Below are 21,399 nucleotides of genomic sequence, written 5' to 3'. Positions count from 1 at the left end.
TCCAGCACCCGATGGATGGAAGAGATTATGTCCTCAACTAGCGCTGAATTGCTAGGGGGACAAGGGACCGGAGACCTCTCCGTTTCATTGTCTGAGTCGGAGTCACAGATGCCTTCCGAATCCTGCGTATCGCTGAGGCGTTCCCTGGTGGGAGAGCTGGGGCGGAGGTCTCCTGTAGTCGGGGGTCGCTGTGGAGATGTGCGTAGTCTGTCTCTGGTAGGGGACGATCTAGGTGACCTGGAACTACGGTGTCTCTCCCTAGAGGGGGATGACCGTGGGCTATGGGATGACGCAGAGGAACGCAACGTGTGGGTCCGCTTACGTCTGGGAGAGCCAGAAACGGCCAGTCCCTGAGTGGAGCTGTCCCTTTGCTGGGTAACGTTCATAGCTGAGACATCACCCTGCAGAGCCTGGAGTAATGTGGAGGTTAGGTTATCTATGGACTGCGTCAGACTGCGACATCTGGGTAGCCCATTCTGGCACGGTGGCTTCCGCTGAAGCATTGGTAGGATCCTCTTGGGGTTCTGACCCAGTATTCTGGATACAGTCCCGACAGTGGGGGTACGTGCTGCCACTGGGGAGAGTGGTTTTGCAGGCTGTGCAGAATGCATAAAAGCAGTCCTGCCTGGTTCTCTTGGACCTTGAGTCCAGCATAGTGCGCAGAGCGTGGAAGGGCAGGCTATGGGAGAGCCCTACAGGGGTGGATATGCAGGGGAAACTTATGGGAGAGCCTCATAGGGAATCCGGATTCACAGCAGAGCACAAAAACCCGAGCTGTGATCTTACCCCACCAGTGTGCCCCTAGGTCCAGCGCAGAAGATCCACAGCCCTGTGCCCCCTGGGGACTGGCTGGCGTGGTGCTCTGCTGATGCCTGCATCAGAAATGGCCGCCGAGAGGATGAGGAGGGAGAAGGGGGGGGCTGAGAGCTGAGAAAGAGCGCACAGAGATGTGTAAAAACGCGCCCTTTCTGCCTCAATCCGCCCCTTCTATGACACTGTAGAGTGTCATATTTGTCATCCGAGGGGCGGGCCGGGGGGCGGAGAGGAGGCGGCGACCTAAGCTGGGCTGAAGCCGCGGCCTAAATTAGATATCGATGCCCAGAAAGGGCTCCAGGCCGGCACGGTAGTCTGAGAGGGGGTCGGATCTTAACCGGACCTCCCCGGATTGGAAGGCAGGCTAGCGGTGGGGCCACAATCGGAAGCGGGGCCCTGAGATGGGTCCCCCTGAGGCGCTATGGAGCTGGTGCTGCCGCAGAGACAGGGGCGCAGGGAGCCCTGTCTCTGTACGTGCCATGCCTGCCCGCACTCTCCCCCGGCCCCGACAGGAGTCCGCAGCTGGGCTGTGGTCCCTGGATACAGTGAGCTGCCGATTACCGAAGTACAGGCCCTACCTGAGGCGTCTCAACCTAATACCCCCAGAGGGGGATTAGGGAGGGTGCTGCTGTCACCATCAGGGGGGCTTTTTCCTCGCCTCGACCCAAGACCAAAAGGAATTGAGGAAGGAGGGGGGTCTCAACTTCGAGCCAGCACCCGCAGGACCGGGGAAGGAGCAACATGGGGAACGGCCATCTCTACTTCAACCGGGCACCCCATAATAGGGGGCCGAGGAAGGAGCCATGCCGGGAGTCTCACAGGAGACCCCCTTTTCTTCATCTGTCATCCGGGAAAAAAAACGGAGTGAAAAAAAAAAAAAAAATTCTTTAGGTGTGCCTCCTTGCGACACGAAGCAAAAACTGGAGAAGGCCGACGCCGTCCAGGGGTGTATACTGCAGAGGAGGAGCCATAGTTAATCTTTTTCAGATTATGCATGGTGTCGCCTCCTAGTGGACAGCAGCATAACACCCATGGTTCTGTGTCCCCCAATGAGGCGACAGAGTAAAGAAAAAAAAAAAAACAAAACTGAATTCCAACCTCTATAAAAAACATTGTACATTTAAGTTTTCAGAAAGTCTTCACTTGCCTACAATTGCTCACTTACACGCTTTACATTATTCTTTATACAGATGCAAATTCTATGAAAAAAATAGTATAAATAGTCGACGACATTCAACCTGTATATTACAGATGAATGAAAAAGCTGAAATAGGAACAGAACTCACCATGGTCAATGCCGGTAAAAAGTTTTGTTTCATCCAAAGACACCAAGCTTGTTACCCTGGAAAACACCATGCAATTAAAAGGAACATAGAGTCCACATCCCTCATATATAAAACTATGTATGAAGAAACAACACTTGAAGGTTACATATTAGTTGAGAAGATGAAGATTTTGGTGATTAAAGGGAAACTGTTAATAGCATCAATCCTCCTTAGCCATCTATATGGGCACGTATGTCATAGGAAGCTGAATAATGATTTCAAGATATCTGCCATCCGATGTCTTACTCCAAAGAAACCCACATTTTTCTTAATATGCAAATGAGCTGTTAAGATCTATAGGTCAGACATGGATCTCCCTGAGAATCTGCCTCCAGAGATTGTTTGACATGATAGGAGGCGTTACCAGAAGGACATATAGGTCAGGAGAGCAGACTGTCAGTCATTACATGTGTCACACTGGGAAAACCCCTTCCAGTTAACATAAGCCCTAGAGGCAGATTTTTGGAAAGATCTACGTATGGTCCATAGATCTTAACAGATTATTTAAGCAACATTAAGACATACAAGGGTTCTCTGGAATAAGACATTGGATGGCAGATATCAAGGCATCACTACCCAGCTTCCTATCACCTACATGCCCATATAGAAGGCTAAGGAGGCTTGATCCACCCAACAGGTTCCCTGTAATAGATACTTTAGATGAGACAAATACAAGATCTCTGTACTCAAGGCCTGAATTGGCTGTTGAGTAGCTATAGATGCCATTTTTTACTTTTATTTATATCTGATAATTCATAGTTATGCAACATACTATGTGTGACTCTATATATACTATATTCTCTCTCTAAAGCACTGTTCTGGTCTCATATACATTCGAGCAGAGCTGGTCTTTCTTGGTATATCTTTTTCAATGACGTCATCTACCTGTTACCACGAACAAATATAAATCATATATACAGTAGATGGCGTCTTACTTATTTCACGGCATAAAATTGTATGCTTGATAGCAAGATCAGGGTGTGTACTTTTGCGTTACCGTATACATAATGAAACAAGCAGAGCTGTATTTGTCATTTAGTCTTTTTTTGTCCCAAAAGTCAACACGCTTCCAGGAGTTGAGTGTGTTTTGCCATTATCTGAATCTGGCAATAGCTATAAAATGGAAACAGGCAGATTGGTCAAAAGATTTTGGCAGAAAGTCCCAAAATCACATTTCACCATGCACAGAGCAACATAAAGAGGACATCCCTCTTATTACCATAGCTATGGTCTGCTGTGACACTAAAGACCCCCCACAGCATGTGCCAGAGCAGAGATCAGGTATTTTGGGGGGAAATAAAATGATCAGCCCACGGAAATTGGTCCAGGCACAATCAGCTGTTTGTCAGGGGTTTCATCACAGAGATTTGTGGCTCACAATAAATGGGTTATCTGTGATAAGGCAACCTCTAAAAAGGAAACTGCGCTATGAATTAATGCTTCCAGAAAATCTGTGGAAGAGCAAACACATTTCTTTCTTAGTGATCACCTGACAGTGGCAATAGCCTATACCCCTTAGTTATTCATGACTAATTGACAACAAAAAAAAAAAAATCCAACATGACGTCAATATTTGGACTTTTACAAAGCGAGTCAATACCTGGATGACAGACCACAATAGATAACCAAAAAGTCATAACAGTCAAAATTGATCATTTTATCATTCATCTAAGATCATGAGATGAACACATGGAAAAACAAGAACAATAAACCACTGAAAGAATTAAAGCGATATCCTGGCAGATACTTACAGATGAGATACTCTCTCCCCTTTCAGAGGAGGAAGAAGGTTCCCTGAGCCAGTAAGACAGTTCTGGACAATGGTGAGACACTGCTGAACATCATCCCTTATGAAAACAAAAAACATAGAATGATTAAATATGCCTTTTATTAATATTTTTATTGACCGCACAATATATACGGTCATCTCTAGGACAGGTGATTACACATCAGTTTGCCCAGACTTTGTGACAAGGCTATACTGGTGTATCAATGTTGCAATATACAATCACCTGGAAATTCAAACAGATCATAAATGAGATTATAAATTTACCTTGACATCTCAAGCTCTCCACTCCCATAATGATTTAATTTTTCCAATTCTGGCCGTAAAAAGTTGTCCAGCAGGTAGTAAGCAAAGTCAATCTCCGCTGGTGATGGAACGTGCCACTTGATGTTGAGATTCCACAAGTCTCCAGCCTTGCCCCAGTCCTTATAAAACAAGTACGTATCAAATTATATTTAATTGTACTGCATCTGTTACAGAAAAGTTTAATTAGCGATCAAGGCACCAAGAAGTTGTAATAAGAGGGTTTGAGATCTCTTCCGACTTCCATTTAAAGCACCACGCCGGTAGTTTTTTTTTTTTTTTTCCTTTCACACCTAGAGTGGTATCACTAATATAAGTTTCCTGCCATTAATACCATAAGCATTTTTCTGCTGTTCTCAGCGCCAGTCTGGTCGTCACTACAGTGTTTTCTGGGCTGCCGATGGTTGGTAACTTCTCACTGTTAGTCTATCAGAGGTTCTCAGACTAATGTTGAGAGCTTGTGACCATTAGATCAGATTTACTGTCATCAAGACCTGGCGAAACGGAACCAGAGCGGTGCTGGGAAGAGCACAGATGGTGGCTGGTAAGAATATTACCAAGGGCAGGGAACATAGATTAGTGATATCATTCCGGCAGTGAAACAAAAAAAAAAAAAAATAGGGATTTTTGTGTACTCACCGTAAAATCCTTTTCTCTGAGCCAATCATTGGGGGACACAGGACCATGGGTGTTATGCTGCTGCCACTAGGAGGACACCAAGTGAAAAACAGAAAGGTTTACTCCTCTTCTGCAGTATAGACCCACCCACTGGCTGAAATTGAACCAGTTCGGTAACAAAGCAGTAGGAGCTTTAAGCAAATAATAACCATACATTATGTCAAAACTAAGAACGAAACAATAAGCCAATAGGCTATCAGTGTGGGTGCTGTGTCCCCCAATGATTGGTTCGGAGAAAAGGATTTTTACGGTGAGTACACAAAAATCCCTATTTCTCCTACGCCTCATTGGGGGACACAGGACCATGGGATGTCCTAAAGCAGTCCCTGCGTGGGGAGCATTATAAAGTAACTTGGCACTCAACTGAATGATCCTTTTTGAAAATAAGTTTTTATTGTGGCAGTCACAAAGGACGTTTCGGCCTACAATTGGCCTTCGTCAGTCTGCCGACGGCAGCAGATGATGAAGTTAAAAGTGGAGAATTATATAAGATCCTATTACAAGGCAGTGATTTTGGAGGATACCGCAATGACCAACTGTCTATAACACGTGTAGTGCTCTGGTGAATCCGGGAGAAATTGGAACAGGCAATGGAGCTCAAGTCTCTAGGGGCTTTATGCCTGTAAGAGTTTATGCCTGGTGGGTATGGGTTAATATCTGTTGATACTTGAACCAATTGTTAGAGAAAAATACATTTCTTATAATCCTAAGAGGGTAATGCCCGAGGCGCTTTAACAGTCTTGTATCAGTAGATAAGGTTACATGAACACGTGCAGGTGTAGTGCCTGGGTGTATGGACCTGGACGCAGTATCCGCTGCTAGCCCCGGACGCCATGGGATGTCCTAAAGCAGTCCCTGCGTGGGGAGCAACACAACTGCTAAAACCCCATGTACCACTGGCTTACAGATGTGGTACTGCCAGTTGCAGAATGCGCCTGCCAAGAGCTGCATCTGCTGAGACCTGAAAATGTATGTGATAGAGTTTTGTAAAAGTATGCAAGCTGGACCCAGTCGCAGCTTTGCAGGCCTATTCTGCTGACGCCGGTGTCGAATGACCCAAGAGACGTCCACTGACCGAGTAGAATACACCTTAATCCCTAATGGGACAGGTGTGCCAGACACAGTAGGGGTCCTGAATAGCCGAGCGAATCCACTCGGCTAGTGTGGCATTTGAAGCAGCTAAAGCTTTCCTATGCCCCTCTGGAAGCACAAACAGGACATCTGACTTGAGCAAGGAAGATGTCCGCGAGATGTACCGTCTAAGAGCCCTAACCACACATCCAGAGTGTATAGAGGTCTCTCGATACGATGGACTGGTGCCGGACAGAATGAAGGCAAAACGATGTCCTCATGAAGATAAAAAGAAGAAACAACTTTTGACAGAAAAGATGGCGACGTCCTCAAATTTGCCTTGTCTTGCTGAAAAATCAGGAAAGGAGGTTGGCAGGATAGAGCCGCCAACTCAGACTCGTCTGAGTGAAGTAATTTCCACTACGAGAAAAAACACTTTCCAAGGAAGAAAAGTTAGTGGCAGATCCTGTAGTGGTTCGAAAGGGAGTTCCCGTAGAACTCCAAGGACCAATTTAAAGATCCCATAATTCCAACAGTACTTTATAGGGAGGTGCCACACGGGAAACTACCTGATTGGCTTTCCCTGTAACCTGCTGGTAATCTTGCGTTGGAATAGAACTGACAAGACTGAAAACTGTCCTTTGAGCAAACTAAGTGCAAGACCCGACTAATTCAGATTGCAGGAATACCAAGATGTAAGGAATGGAGAACACCAGAGGAGATCATCTATGGGCCTTGCTCCATGAGAAGAAGGTTCTCCAGGTGTAATGAGGAATCTGCATGGACGCGGGTTGCCTAGCACTAATCATGGTGGAGAATACAGAATGAGAGGATCTAGCTTGGGGTAAAAGCCAGGATTCAATGACTCCGCCATCAAGACAGGGCCCCGTAGTTCTGGTGGTAACCCTGCAAAAGTAGATCCATGAGATCTAGTAGACGGCAGGGAACATCGGCGACAAGTTGAACTAGTGCGGCACAACTAGGAACACTGGTACCCCCCTTTTTCCCCAGTGTTCTTGATGACCTATGGGAGGAAAAGAAGAGTGGGAAATATGTACGGGAGCGTAAACCTATGCCACAGCAGAACCAGAGCGGCTGCTCCGATGGCACATGGATCTTGTGATCGGGCAATGCACAGGGGAACCTTGTTGTTTAGTCCCCCAGCGTCGACAAATCTGCTGAAAGACTCCCAGATGAAGAGACCATTCTCCCGAGGCAAGGCTCTGGTGACTGAGAAAAGTCCACCGCACAATTCACTATGCCCAGGATGTAAGTCGCCAAGATGGCCGAATGGTTGCTCTCGGCCAAACGGAGGCTGTGACTCACTTTGTGCCTGGCCGACTAGCTGCGGGTACACCCCTGACAGTTTATACACGCCACAGCCGTGGCGTTATCGTATTGGATCCTGAATGGGTGACCTGAGAGGAGATTATGAAAACTGAGTAGGCCAGCCTTGTCGCTCGTATCTCCAAAAAGTTGATTGAGAGAAGAGACACTCGAATGGACCAATGCCCCTTTGCCGTGTGGTGGCGAAAAAGACTGCACCCTGGCCAAGAAGACTGGCGTCAATGGTCCACTAACCAATCTTGGTTAAAAGAGGACTTCAGCGTCCACCACTTGAGGGTCTGTCTGACTCGCAGAAACAGACGGAACCGACGGGCGAGAACGGGTTCCTGTCTCAAGCAAACAGCGCATGTTGCAAAGGACAGATGGAACTGTGCGAACGGAGCCGCTACAATTTTTCCATGAATCCTCATGAAGAACCATATGGAGGGAGGAATTGAACGGGAAATAATCTGTGCTTCCTTTTGTAAGGCAAAGGCCTTTTCTGGAGGGAGAATGACCAATCCGTGGGAAGTGTCCCAGACCATTTCCAAGAAGGAAAACTGCTGAGCCAGTACTGGAGAAGACTGATCAAGTGTATTTTTCCCAGCCCAGGCGAGACGGTGTATGCACCGTGATACTTACTGACCCTTCGCAGTTTGGAAGGGACGGGCCCCTTGAGCAATGGGTCCTCCAGATGCGAAAGTACCACCACTCCCCGAGCGGGAAGAATGGCTATGACAGCAGCCATGGCCCTGATGGCGAGGCTGAAGGGCAAAGCAACGAGCTGGAAATGTTCCCCCGTGAACTGCGAAGCGTAGGAAACTGTTGATGGGGGAGGAAAGATTGAGATGTGAAGATAAACATCCTTGATGCTGATGGACGCCAAAAAAAACCTCCCCTTTTTACACAGAGGCGGCGGAGAGATTCCATTCTGAAACGTCGTATCGAGACATAACGTGTCTAACAGCATTGGTGCCGTACCTAGACAAAACGTGTTTAACAGCATTAGGTCCAGTATGGACCGCTGTCAGGGAAGAGGAAGAAGGCCCTAGTTTTTATCTGGAGGACCCCAGCTGTCTGACCCACTGGTCGTGGACGACCAAGAGTAGGCATGACGGACGAAAGTAAACGTTCGCCTAATTTGTCGGTGCCCGTCGGATGCCGCAACGTGTCATTGTGTAGAGGATTTAAGGGATCTGGCTCCCTTAGCCTCAGACATTCTTGGCCTAGATTTCCAGGAGCGGTTAGGGCTGTATGAGACCAGGGAACCTCTGTTTCCACGCAGGGACAATCCAGATTCAGAAGAGAAGGTTGTAGAGCAGGGTTCCCAAACTCCAGTCCTCAAGGCTCACCAACAGGTCATGTTTCAGGATTTCCCTCGTATTGTACAGGTGATGCAATTATCACCTGGGCAATGCTAAGGAAATCCTGAAAACATGACCTGTTGGTGGGCCTTGAGAACTGGAGTTGGGGAACCCTGTTGTAGAGGACCGACTGGAATTGTTGATTCCGATACAGCTATGCGGCCTTTGTTGAGGAAGGGATTTACTGTTCCCTCTGGTAGCATAAGATATGAGCTGGTCCAGTTTGTCTACAAATAAGCGACCAGTCTGGTAGGGCAGAGAGAGTAACGATCTCTTGGAAGCGGAATCAGCTCGCCAATCTTGGAGCCCTAGGGTCCTTCTGATGGAGATTGCATCGGCAGCTGCCTGTGCAGCTTAATTGGACGCCTCTAAAGAAGCATTAATTACAAAAATCCCCTGCCTGAGCTGACTAGCGAGGTTGCTGCTTCCGGGAAAAGATTGCTATCCTGAATGGTTGGCTCCCCGGCCTGGTAAACACCTCTGCCCAAGCGACCATATACTTAGCCCACGTCGCGGCGAAAGATGGGAGAGCACCGCTCCGGAGACCTCTAGACTGAGCTAACAAGGTAGTCAATTTGACGGACAGTGAGGTTTCTGACTGAGGAACCGTCAGATACGGATAGGAGCGTTTTGGATGAAAGACACGATACAGGGGGTCACCGAAGGGGACTGTAGCCAAACCTACATGAGATCTGAGCAAAAGGCTATTTAGACTCTATAGGCTGTTGACCTGCGAATCTGGCCAGTCCCTATGTCTCCAGACAATGCTCCTTAAACTCAGTATGATTGGCAAATACTTGTGAACACGTGTAGTCTTCTAAAGGACATTGTGTTTTCCGGAGCAAAAATATTTTCCTCGTCCACCCTCAGTGTCTTGTTGATCGACCCTATAAGGGAATCAAGCATCTCTTGACAAATCGAGGGATCATGTGCTAATGACGTGTCAGACTTGCATTCAGAGTCAGGGTATGTGCACACATAGTTTTTTGTCTCTGCGGATTTTGTAGAGAAAACCGCAGGAAATCCGCAGGACAAAGTGCTGCGGTTTATCTGCGTTTTTTTCTGCGGTTTTCACCTCATAATGGATGAGGTGTAAAACTGCAGCGTTTCTGCACCAAACAATTGACATGCTGCGTTTTGAAAACCGCAGCAAAACCGCGCGGGAAAAAACCGCAGCATGTGCACAGCTTTTTTTTATTTCCATAGGAAATAAAGGTACTGTACAACGCAGCAGAATCTGCAGCGCTTCTGCAGAGCCAAAAACGCTGCGGAAACGCAGCAGAAACCGCAAAGTGTGCACATACCCTCATACTCACTGCTAACATCAGGAGGGGGACATGAGAGATGGAGCTTGCAGACGCCGAAGCGCGAGCATGATCGCGGGACGCGTCAGGAGTCCATTTTCTAGCAAACCTGTTGACAGTTTTTTTTCTCCAGAACCCTCCATGGTCGACAAAAAAAAAAAAAAAAAAAAAAAAGACGTCCTGACTTAAAGAGAAGCCCCGGAGGGAGTGTATTGCTTCGGCCATGGAATCCATAGACGGTGACAGGGACGCAGCCCACTCAGAAGGACTAGACTAGGTGGCGGCGGTTGGCTTTTGGGCAGATTCTGCATCACAATCCATGTATAATGGAGTATTGTGGGCCTGGAGCAAGGCTGTAAGAAAAACACAGTGTCTTTATTGGTCTAGAGACACAGTGTACCCATAGAGGCAATAGGCAGGATATGAGCCGCAGACTGCAGAGAAAGCGTATAGCACCTGCAGAGAAGGGGTTAATGTCACCTGCTGAGGCGCAGTACAGCTTACCCAGGGCCTGTTCTTGTGTCCCCAGGGTAGAAGAGCGCTCTTTGCGATCCTTGCCTAAACTGGCTTGCTCCTTCCAGCACTACCGTCAGCGCTGCCAATTAATGCCCCCCTCAGCTTGTCAGTAAACAGGCTGAGTGCAAAAAACAGTCCCCGAGACAGAAGCGCCTGGAACGTGGGTGAGCACACTCGCGGTGGGCAGAGCTACGTAACTGCTAGAAGCCAGGAGCTAAATTTCTGACGGCCGCCGGCAATGCGTGCCGGGGGGGGGGGGGGTCCGCGGCCAGACACCGGAATAAGCACCGCTGGGCACCAGATTATCGCTCCCTCTCCTCCCCAGGGACCGAGACCGACTGCCTCTTGCGCTGCCTGCTATCTGGGATCAGCGCTCCCCGTCATACTCACGGAAGTGATGTAGCAGAGCCGGAGTTGCGCTGCCATTAAAGATATAATCCTTAATCGTTCCTCCCTTTAGATAGGGGGATGGAGAGGCTGCCGCCTGTATCCTCTGATCCGTGAGGTAGTGGGGTTGCAGGACGCCATTACATGGGGGCCTTGTTCAAAAATATACCTGGCTCCGAGGGGAGGAAACACGAAGGTGAGCCACTGTTCGCCTCTTGCTGATGTGGGGAAATCAGGACCGTGCAGGAACCGTTGCCTCTAAGTGAGCCCAGGCATGACCCCTTCGTCGCAGGAGAGGGTACGGGGAGGTAAACTCCGCGTTCTCGTCTGCTGATGGTTCGGGGGAGATCGGGTCTTAGAAAGGATCAGTTGCCCCCATCACTCCGTTAATTAAAAAATAAAAATTTACAGAAAAAAAATTAAAAAAGAAAATAAAAACGTTTGGGTCTGAAGCCAGACCCAAGTGCCTCCTACAGACACTAAGCAATAACTGGTTCAATCTCAGCCAGTCTGCGGGTGCATACTGCAGAGGAGGAGTTAACCTTTCTGTTTTTCACTTAGTGTCCTCCTAGTGGCAGCAGCATAACACCCATGGTCCTGTGTCCCCCAATGAGGTGTAGGAAAAAAAGAAAAAAAACATGCAGTGGTGCTCTGAGAGAGGCAAACAGCAGCATTTAAAATGTTATTCTCAACCATCATCTTCAGGAGTGCACCTGCTCCCATGCCTCCTAGTCTTCCTGCTTGCTGGGTGCTTCCGAGCGATAGTTCGGATCAGCTGCTGGCCTAAAATGTGCACATGATGCCAATGCTGCAAGCACAGACAGCTTTGTTTCTGCAACATCGTCCGAGAGCAAGGACAGAGGCTAGTCGGTTACAGTGATCTGGCCAGCATTTACAAGCTCTAAAGCAAAGAACTTGTAAGCACACACTGCTTGCCTAGGAGACCAACTACCTCTAATAGACTGATGCAACGGCTGGTAATCTAGATTACGAGCACTAACTACACAAACAAAAATGCCGCCATTTTTGAGAACAAAAAATCTTTAATAAAAAGTAAACTGCAAAGTTGCTTGTTTTTACACTTTGCAAGTTAAAAAAAATCCTTTTAATATAACTATGTCCTGCATTCACTTTTCCTAATTGGACCAGGGGAAAAAAAGCCAAAAAAAGGGCATATTTGTTCCTCTGCAAAAGAGTTCACGCCCAAAAGTTATCCATCAAAAGGATCTCTGTTCCTGGAAATCAAAGCTTATCCAACGGTCCCATGGAAAGTCAATATAGAATTGGTTGTTCTCAATAAAATGGACAGCTTCCCTAAAATCTGCAGATACTTGCCTGAATTGGGAAATATTCAGAAAGCGGCTTATTAAATCCACCAGGTATACTGCAGTACTCTGTGGGGTAGATGAGTGTGCTGGATCTCAAGAGATGGTGCAGCAGGTTACAAGACAGACTATAACCCTGTTTACAAGTGAAGTGTAAGGTCTGCTGGAGAATCGTCACAAGCTGATCTTTGTAGGGAAGCAACTTCTCCCCATCCACTCTGGTTATCTGTTAAAAAGTAATAAAAAGATGATTAAAAGCTGGCAACACAACTAAATGAAAACTGATCGGGTATAACATGAACTACATGTAACGCATACACTGTCTAGCCGTTTCAGAAAAGCTTGTCCTCATTGGTGCAAGATAAAGTTAAAACGCGGATTTATTAAATTACCTCGGAAAGGAGCTGTAAGTTCCAGAGAAGCTCTTTGTCCAATTCTTCCTCATGGAGGACATCGTCATCTAAGGAAAAGTAACACACACAAGACTGAATTGACATTCATGCATTTGTTTATCATCATATTCCACAGCACTTTACATCATGACTGTCCCCACTGGGGCTCACAATCTAAATTCCCCAGCAACATGCCTTGTAAAAACAATTGGTTATTGCCTGTGTTACATGTTGGTCTGCAAAAAGTAAGACACCAAATACTATGTACCCATGTGTATTTGCAGCTGAAAAGAGGAAATCGGAAAACCAGGGGAAGAGTCTTGAGGAGATCATTTGCATATTCCCAGTGCCTTCGGGGATAAGTGAAGAGTCTCCGCGAGCTCAACGATCACTGGGTTTTGGCCGTTGCAGCTGAAAAGAGGAAATCGGAAAAACCGGAATTTTGGATCATCTTTCATCGTTTTTAAGAAATCTCAAGATGGAAGAGGCCAGGAGCCATTTGGTGAGCTGCATTTCTTGCTACATGTTCACAGACTTACCAGTGGAAAAGCCAAACTTCACATGCCACAAATGCAAGCTTGTGTCCCTGTTGGAGGAAAAGTTGCAAAATCTCGAAGAGAGGTTGGCTACGTTGAAGATCATTAAGGAAGGTGAAGAGTTCTTGGACAGAGCAGAATTATCTCTTCATGTTACAGAAAGAGAAGAAATTCGAAGTGCACCTGAAGAAACAGAGGAATGGAGACATGTGACCCAGAGAAGCAGGAGGATCAGGAGGCAGTCAGCACCCATACTGCTCAGGAACCAGTACCAGGCTCTCACGCAGGAAAATGATGAAGAAATACATCAGGATAAGACTTTGCCAACAAACAGCAACCTTGTACGCCTTCAGAGTCCTCCTGGATGGAGAAAGAAAAATGTTGTGAAGAAGAAACGGAGAGTGGTGGTCATGGGGGATTCCCTGTTGAGAGGAACAGAGGCCGCTATCTGCAGACCGGATATAACTTCAAGAGAAATGTGCTGTCTTCCAGGTGCAAAAATTAAAGATGTGTCTGACAGGATATCAGGACTCTTCAGACCTACAGATGACTACCCATTCCTGCTACTACATGTGGGGACAAATGACACCGCAAGAAACGACCTGGAAACCATCTGCAGAGACTTTGAAGACTTAGGCAAGAAAGTGAAAGAACTGGGAGCGCAGGTGGTCTTCTCTTCCATCCTCCCAGTGGATGGCCATGGAACAAGGAGGTGGAATAAGATTCTGCAGGTGAACAACTGGCTACGTCGATGGTGCCGTCAGCAACGATTTGGATTTCTGGATCACGGAGTGAACTACTTATACGATGGACTACTTGCTAGAGATGGGGTGCACCTTACGAAGACTGGAAAGCATGTATTTGGAAGTCGCCTTGCTACACTTGTAAGGAGAGCTTTAAACTAGAACAACATGGGAAGGGAAGCAAAAGACCAGAAAAAGCCATACACCTGACAAATGCTATTGAGAACTCTGCTAATAGAAGTGGAAAGGAAGAACAAAGACGAAAGAATCTAATTAATAAAAATATTGGAGAAAGAGAAACCAATCACAAACTAAAATGTTTCTATACTAATGCACAAAGCATGGGCAACAAACAAGGAGAATTGGAACTACTAACACAGGAAAAGAAATATGATGTCATTGGAATCACTGAAACTTGGTGGGACGATACACATGATTGGAATACAAGACTAGAAGGATACAACTTATTTGCAAGAAACAGACTTGATAAACGAGGAGGGGGTGTTGCATTGTATGTTAGAAACGCGTATATCTGCACAGAGATTGAAGCTTCAGAGACTGGGAGTTCTGTGGAAACTGTTTGGGTAAGAATACAAGGACAGAACAATGGAAAGGACACCATTGTAGGCATTTACTACAGGCCGCCTGTGCAAGCTGAAGATATGGATGAACTCTTTATGCATCAAATGGCCAAGTTCTCCAAAAAATATGACATAGTTGTCATGGGAGATTTCAACTATCCAGACATTTGTTGGGAATCTCTCTCAGGCAAAACTAACAGGTCAAGGAAATTCTTATCCTCTCTTGCTGACAACTTTATCTTCCAAAAGGTAGGGGAGAAAACAAGGGGAACTGCTACCTTGGATCTAATCCTTATAAACAGGGAGGAAATGGTTGAGGAGGTAAAAGTGGCTGGAACCCTAGGAGGTAGCGACCATGCTATTTTAGAATTTTGGATAACTAGAGGCGGAAGACCTGTGAAGACTCAGACGTCAAGGTTAGATTTCAGAAAGGCAGATTTTAAGGGATTCAGAAAGATAATTGGAGGAATCCAATGGCTGGATATCCTTAAAGACAAAAATGTCCAGGAAGGATGGGAAATCTTGAAAAATGAAATTCTCAAAGCACAGTTGTTAACAATTCCGAAAAGAGGGAAGAATAGGAAGCATTTAAGGAAACCAGGATGGGTGAACACAGAACTTAAGCACATGCTAAAAAGGAAGAAAAAAATGTTTATAAAATGGAAAGAGGGAGGCATATCTAAAGAAGAATATAATGCTGTCTGCAGAATCTGCAGGGCACAAATCAGATTATCTAAAGCTGAAAATGAATTGAGGCTTGCAAGAGATGTCAAAAGCAATAATAAAGGATTTTGGGGATATGTCAAAAGTAAAAGAAAAGTCAAAGATGCTATAGGATTTTTACAGGATGAAAATGATGAAATGGTAAGACAGGATGTTGAGAAGGCTGAACTTTTAAATTCCTATTTTGCATCTGTTTTCTCTCAGAAAGGAAATGTAACACCAACTGTTATTCACTGTCCTATTAAGGGAATAGAAGAATCCAGGATATCTATAAACAGAAAGATAGAGAGGAAACACTTAGCTAACCTAAATGAATTCAAGTCTCCAGGTCCAGATGAATTACACCCCAGAGTACTGAAGGAGATAGCAGAAGAAATTTCTGAACCACTCTCCATAATCTTTGAAAATTCTTGGAGAACAGGAGAAGTGCCAGAAGACTGGAGAAGAGCAAATGTTGTTCCTATCTTCAAAAAGGGGAAGAAGGTGGACCCAGGCAACTATAGGCCGGTGAGTCTGACTTCTATACCAGGAAAGATCTTTGAACAAATTATTAAACAACATGTAAGTCAATACCTGGATAAGAATGAAGTGATCAAACAGAGTCAGCATGGGTTTGTAACTAATAAGTCATGTCAGACTAACTTAATTTCCTTCTATGACGGTATCACTGATTGGGTGGATCAAGGAAATGCTGTAGATATAGTATATCTTGACTTCAGCAAAGCATTTGACAAAGTCTCTCATACAATCCTTATTGAAAAAATGACTAAGTATGGAATGGACAAGGCAACTGTTAGGTGGATTCATAACTGGCTTAGTGATCGGACCCAAAGAGTGGTCGTAAATGGCTGCACATCCAGTTGGAAGAATGTCTCAAGTGGGGTACCACAGGGCTCTGTCCTGGGCCCTGTATTGTTCAACATCTTTATCAACGATTTAGATGAAGGAATTGAGGGTAAACTGATTAAATTTGCTGATGACACAAAGCTAGGAGGGATAGCTAATACTAGAGAAGAGAGAGAGAGGATTCAAAAAGATTTAAATAAACTGGAGAAGTGGGCAGTAACTAACAGAATGGTTTTTAACAGGGAGAAATGCAAAGTACTACATCTGGGCAATAAAAATGAAAAAAGCATATATAGAATGGGAGGAATAGGGCTAAGTGACAGCACATGTGAAAAAGACTTGGGTATACTAATAGATCACAGACTGAATATGAGTCAACAGTGTGATGCAGCAGCAAAAAAGGCAAATGCAGTTCTAGGATGTATTAACAGAAGCATACAGTCTAGATCACGTGAAGTCATTATTTCCCTCTACTCCTCTTTGGTCAGACCTCATCTGGAATATTGTGTCCAGTTTTGGGCACCACATTTTAAAAAAGACATCAACAAACTGGAGCAAGTTCAGAAAAGAGCGACCAGAATGGTGACCGGTCTGCAAACCCTGTCTTATGAGGAAAGGTTGCAGGATTTGGGAATGTTTAGTTTGCAAAAGAGAAGACTGAGAGGAGACTTAATTGCTGTCTACAAATATCTAAAGGGCTGTCACATTGTAGAAGGCTCAACTTTATTCTCATTTGCACAAGGAAAGACTAGAAGCAATGGGATGAAACTGAATGGGAGGAGACAGATTAGATATTAGAAAAAACTTTTTGACAGTTAGAGTGATCAATGAGTGGAACAGGCTGCCACGAGAAGTGGTGAGTTCTCCTTCAATGGAAGTCTTCAAACAGAGGCTGGACAGACATCTGACTGGGATGATTTAGCGAATCCTGCTTTGAGCAGGGGGTTGGACCAGATGGCCCAGGAGGTCCCTTCCAACTCTACGATTCTATGATTCTATGATTCTATGATTCTATGAGTACGGCACCATAAAAGGCAACAGATAAAGAGAAAAGAGGTCAAAGGCAAATAGACCTAAAACCACATCCTAACACACAAAATAAAATAGACAGACGATAACAATATAATACACACTACAAGATCAAAAACCTACAATAAGAATGGGAAAGCACCTGGATAAAAAAGTACACCATGCAAGTTCAATGTCTACCACAAGATGGCAGTGTATAACCACAAGAACAAAAATTAAAAGAAACAATATAGCAAATGAAGTAAAAAAGTAACGCTAAAATATTTATTCAGACAGGTCTAAAAGTCAACGCGTTTCGAGGTCACACACGACAAGGTTTGCCCTGATGAAGAGGTCCTGCGTGAGCCCCAGAAATGCCTGGACATTTAGACCTGTTTGAATAAATGTTTTAAAGTTCCTTGAAGATTTTATTTTAGCAGCGCATAAGTGATACCTCAGTTTTTTCCTCTGTGTCTGTGGTCGTCTGCTCGACCAGTATCGGTGCAGCAGCTGTTATAGGCCTGTGTTATGTGTTGCCATTCAGCAAGTAATCAAGGTGAGTGTATTCTCCCCTTTTCCTGACACCCCTTTGTTATTGGAAAAGACCAGTTGCGCCATTTTCCCAGTTTCTCTTCGCAAAGTAAAGCTAAGGGATATACAGTTGTGGCCAAAAGTATTGACACCCCTGCAATTCTGTCAGATAATACTCCGTTTCTTCCTGAAAATGATTGCAAACACAAATTCTTTGTTATTATCTTCATTTAATTTGTTTTAAATGAAAAAACACAAAAATAATTGTCCTAAAGGGAAATTGGATATAATTCCACACCAAACATAAAAAAAGAGGGTGGATAAAAGTATTGGCACTGTTCGAAAAATCATGTGACGCTTCTCTAATTTGTGTAATTAACAGCACCTGTAACTTACCTGTGGCACCTAACAGGTGTTGGCAATAACTAAATCACACTTGCAGCCAGTTGACATGGATTAAAGTTGACTCAACCTCTGTCCTGTGTCCTTGTGTGTACCACATTGAGCATGGAGAAAAGAAAGAAGACCAAAGAACTGTCTGAGGTCTTGAGAAACCAAATTGTGAGGAAGCATGAGCAATCTCAAGGCTACAAGTCCATCTCCAAAGACCAGAATGTTCCTGTGTCTACCGTGCGCAGTGTCATCAAGAAGTTTAAAGCCCATGGCACTGTGGCTAACCTCCCTAGATGTGGACGGAAAAGAAAAATTGACAAGAGATTTTAACGCAAGATTGTGCGGATGTTGGATAAAGAACCTCGACTAACATCCAAACAAGTTCAAGCTGCCCTGCAGTCCGAGGGAACAACAGTGTCAACCCGTACTATACGTCGGCGTCTGCAAGAAAAGGGACTGTATGGTAGGAGACCCAGGAAGACCCCACTTCTTACCCCGAGACATAAAGCCAGGCTGGAGTTTGCCAAAACTTAGCTGAAAAAGCCTAAAACATTTTGGAACAATGTTCTCTGGTCAGATGAGACAAAAGTAGAGCTTTTTGGGCAAAGGCATCAACAGAGTTTACAGGAGAGAAAAAGAGGCATTCAAAGAAAAGAACACAGTCCCTACAGTCAAACATGGCGGAGGTTCCCTGATGTTTTGGGGTTGCTTTGCTGCCTCTGGCACTGGACTACTTGACCGTGTGCATGGCGTTATGAAGTCAGAAGACTACCAACAAATTTTTCAGCATAATGTAGGGCCCAGTGTGAGAAAGCTGGGTCTCCCTCAGAGGTCATGGGTCTTCCAGCAGGACAATGACCCAAAACACACTTCAAAAAGCACTAGAAAATGGTTTGAGAGAAAGCACTGGAGACTTCTAAGGTGGCCAGCAATGAGTCCAGACCTGAATCCCATAGAACACCTGTAGAGAGATCTAAAAATGGCAGTTTGGAGAAGGCACCCTTCAAATATCAGGGACCTGGAGTAGTTTGCCAAAGAAGAATGGTCTAAAATTCCAGCAGAGCATTGTAAGAAACTCATTGATGGTTACCGGAAGCGGTTGGTCGCTGTTATTTTGGCTAAAGGTTGTGCAACCAAGTATAAGGCTGAGGGTGCCAATACTTTTGTCTGGCCCATTTTTGGAGTGTTGTGTGAAATGATCAATGTTTTGCTTTTTGCTTCATTCTCTTTTGTGTTTTTTCATTTAAGACAAATTAAATGAAGATAATAATACCAAAGAATTTGTGCTTGCAATCATTTTCAGGAAGAAACTAAGTATAATCTGACAGAATTGCAGGGGTGTCAATACTTTTGGCCACAACTGTAAGGCACTAATAGAGTACACAATCATGTGTGACATCACAAAATGGCTGAGAAAACTAGGAAAAAAAACCTGAAGCAGGCACATGAGCAAGAATTACTGAAGTAATACAGTCACGGTAACATTTATAGATTGTACCCAGGGCCCTCATTGCCATTGTTGTGCGATGTGTTACATAGTTTGTACACATCCTCTCTGATCTGTAAAGTGCTGTGGAATAAATTGGCGCAGTAGAAATAAAACCATTACTTAAAAAGATAGAACAGCAGGGGGCCATTGAACTTAACTCACGTTTCATTTGGAAAGCTCTGTTGGTGGGAGTGTTTCACCAGACAAAGCTTTCCAAGCGAAACGCGCTTCAGGTGCGGTGGGTCCCTGACTTCCTGCTGTTCTACCTTACATTTATATATTTTTTTTTACACTTATGGTTATACACTGCCATCTTGAGGAAGACATTGAAATTACAGGATGTCTTCCATTTGAATGTATTCTTGAGACTTTGCATTGTCTCTATACAAGTACTACCAATGTATGCTGTTTTAGAAGTACTTACAAAAAGTAGATTATAAAGAAACCTGCAAAAACGGAAATTACACAAAACAGTGCATTGCATAATTGGCGTTTTCTTAATCGAAAATTAGGTTTTTCCCAGAGTGCTAAGCCCTTTGTATGCCCACAACCACCAGTGTGAAGAACATTTCCTTAGTAACAGACATTTGATAAAACAAGGAATAATAAGCCGTATTATACTAGTAAAATCATAAAATATTATTGAATGACTGCTGTATTATCACACCAACTGACACCAAGAAAAACATCAGACATCGCAGCTTACAGAACAGCCCTTGGACTTACTGCTAGTAAGCTGAGTGATCACACCACAGCAATGAGGGAGAAAGAGCTTCAAAGAATCCACCGGGCAACACTGGAATGACAAAGCCAAAAAAAGAAAGACAGTGTGAACAAGGACTAATAGAATATCCTCCTAAGTTTTTTTTTTTTCCCCAGAAACAGCGACAATTTTGTTTGATATTGCTGTAAAAATGTACAATTCTGGACAGCAGATGTAACACGTTCACTGCAGGAATTTTCAGCTGCAGCTGGCTGATCATTGTTTTGCTATGGTCATCACAGATCATTTCTGCAAGCCGCTTTATACTGCACTTAAGGCCAGCTGTGACCTACAGTTCCAAAGGGAGAACGCATTATGGATGCACCTAGTAAAATAGTAGTTAACTCTATTTTGTGTTTATTTAAAGCCTATGGAGACGTTATACGACTGTACAGCCTGTACATGTATCAGCAGCTACATGGCAGTTAAAGTAACATATGTCAGATCTCCTGATAAGCAATTCTAATTTCGTCTTTTTCTCATTTTGGATTGTCTCTACCAGTAATACACGCTGGCTATAAGTTCTGTGTATCCAAGATACAGCCATCTTAACTAGCTCCATCGGCAATTACAGACTCATTCATTCACGCTGGTACAGTTCCTGTATAAACTTAACTCCCGGGTTCAGACACTCATGCTGGGAATATGCTTTCCTCCCTCATCTACACTTTAATAGAGTCCCCCTGTGATCTCCCATATACCTGAAGACCCTTTCCAAATTCGAACAGCTGTGTACAAAGCCCTTGTTCCCTTCCTGTGCTGCCAGGAGGGAGGGCTAGACACGAGCTGACAGTAGCTGTGTTATAGTTAGGTATAGCTATAGGGTATAAATGAGCACAAGTATTTGCATGACCCTGTTGAGCGGCCACTCCGGTAGTCTTTGCCTACTGGGCAAACCTCCTATCTGCTAGCATCATCGTTGCAGCATGACGCATGAGTGATTTTGCACTGGACTGACTAATTAGAAGAGACATAAGGTAGAGGATCATTAACATTTCTCTGGTCCAGTAGCCTTGGGCTTCCAACTTTCCGCTGGACCAGAGACCTTCAAAACTGTTTTCTCAACTCTAACGACGGAGATTTACGTCAGAAGCAGACAGCCAAGTGTAGGAGTTACACAAACTATAAAGCAATAAAAATGGTAGAAAATAAATCATGAAGACTTTTTGGAAAGTTACTTAATTTTGCATTAAAAT

The 21,399-nt window shown here is 44.7% G+C and overlaps 1 protein-coding gene across 2 annotated transcripts in view; it reads right to left on the bottom strand.

Annotated features, from left to right (window-relative positions):
• PSME4 (proteasome activator subunit 4) overlaps nucleotides 1-21,399 on the bottom strand; it is a 219,507-nt gene that overhangs the window by 96,448 nt on the left and 101,660 nt on the right. For both annotated transcript variants that reach the window (XM_073553924.1, XM_073553925.1), the window contains 6 exons: nucleotides 20,167-20,236; nucleotides 12,591-12,658; nucleotides 12,209-12,424; nucleotides 4,192-4,349; nucleotides 3,890-3,985; nucleotides 2,100-2,155 (listed from right to left, as the gene is read on the bottom strand). In XM_073553924.1, coding sequence (XP_073410025.1) covers nucleotides 2,100-2,155; nucleotides 3,890-3,985; nucleotides 4,192-4,349; nucleotides 12,209-12,424; nucleotides 12,591-12,658; nucleotides 20,167-20,236 — 664 coding nt within the window. The remainder of the gene's footprint in view (nucleotides 1-2,099; nucleotides 2,156-3,889; nucleotides 3,986-4,191; nucleotides 4,350-12,208; nucleotides 12,425-12,590; nucleotides 12,659-20,166; nucleotides 20,237-21,399) is intronic.

The sequence above is a fragment of the Dendrobates tinctorius genome, unplaced genomic scaffold (genome assembly GCF_039654945.1).
Source record: "Dendrobates tinctorius isolate UK_male_01 unplaced genomic scaffold, ASM3965494v1 ptg000203l, whole genome shotgun sequence".
In the NCBI taxonomy this organism is placed as follows: Eukaryota; Metazoa; Chordata; class Amphibia; order Anura; family Dendrobatidae; genus Dendrobates; species Dendrobates tinctorius.
This window is presented reverse-complemented; position numbering and strand designations above follow the sequence as displayed.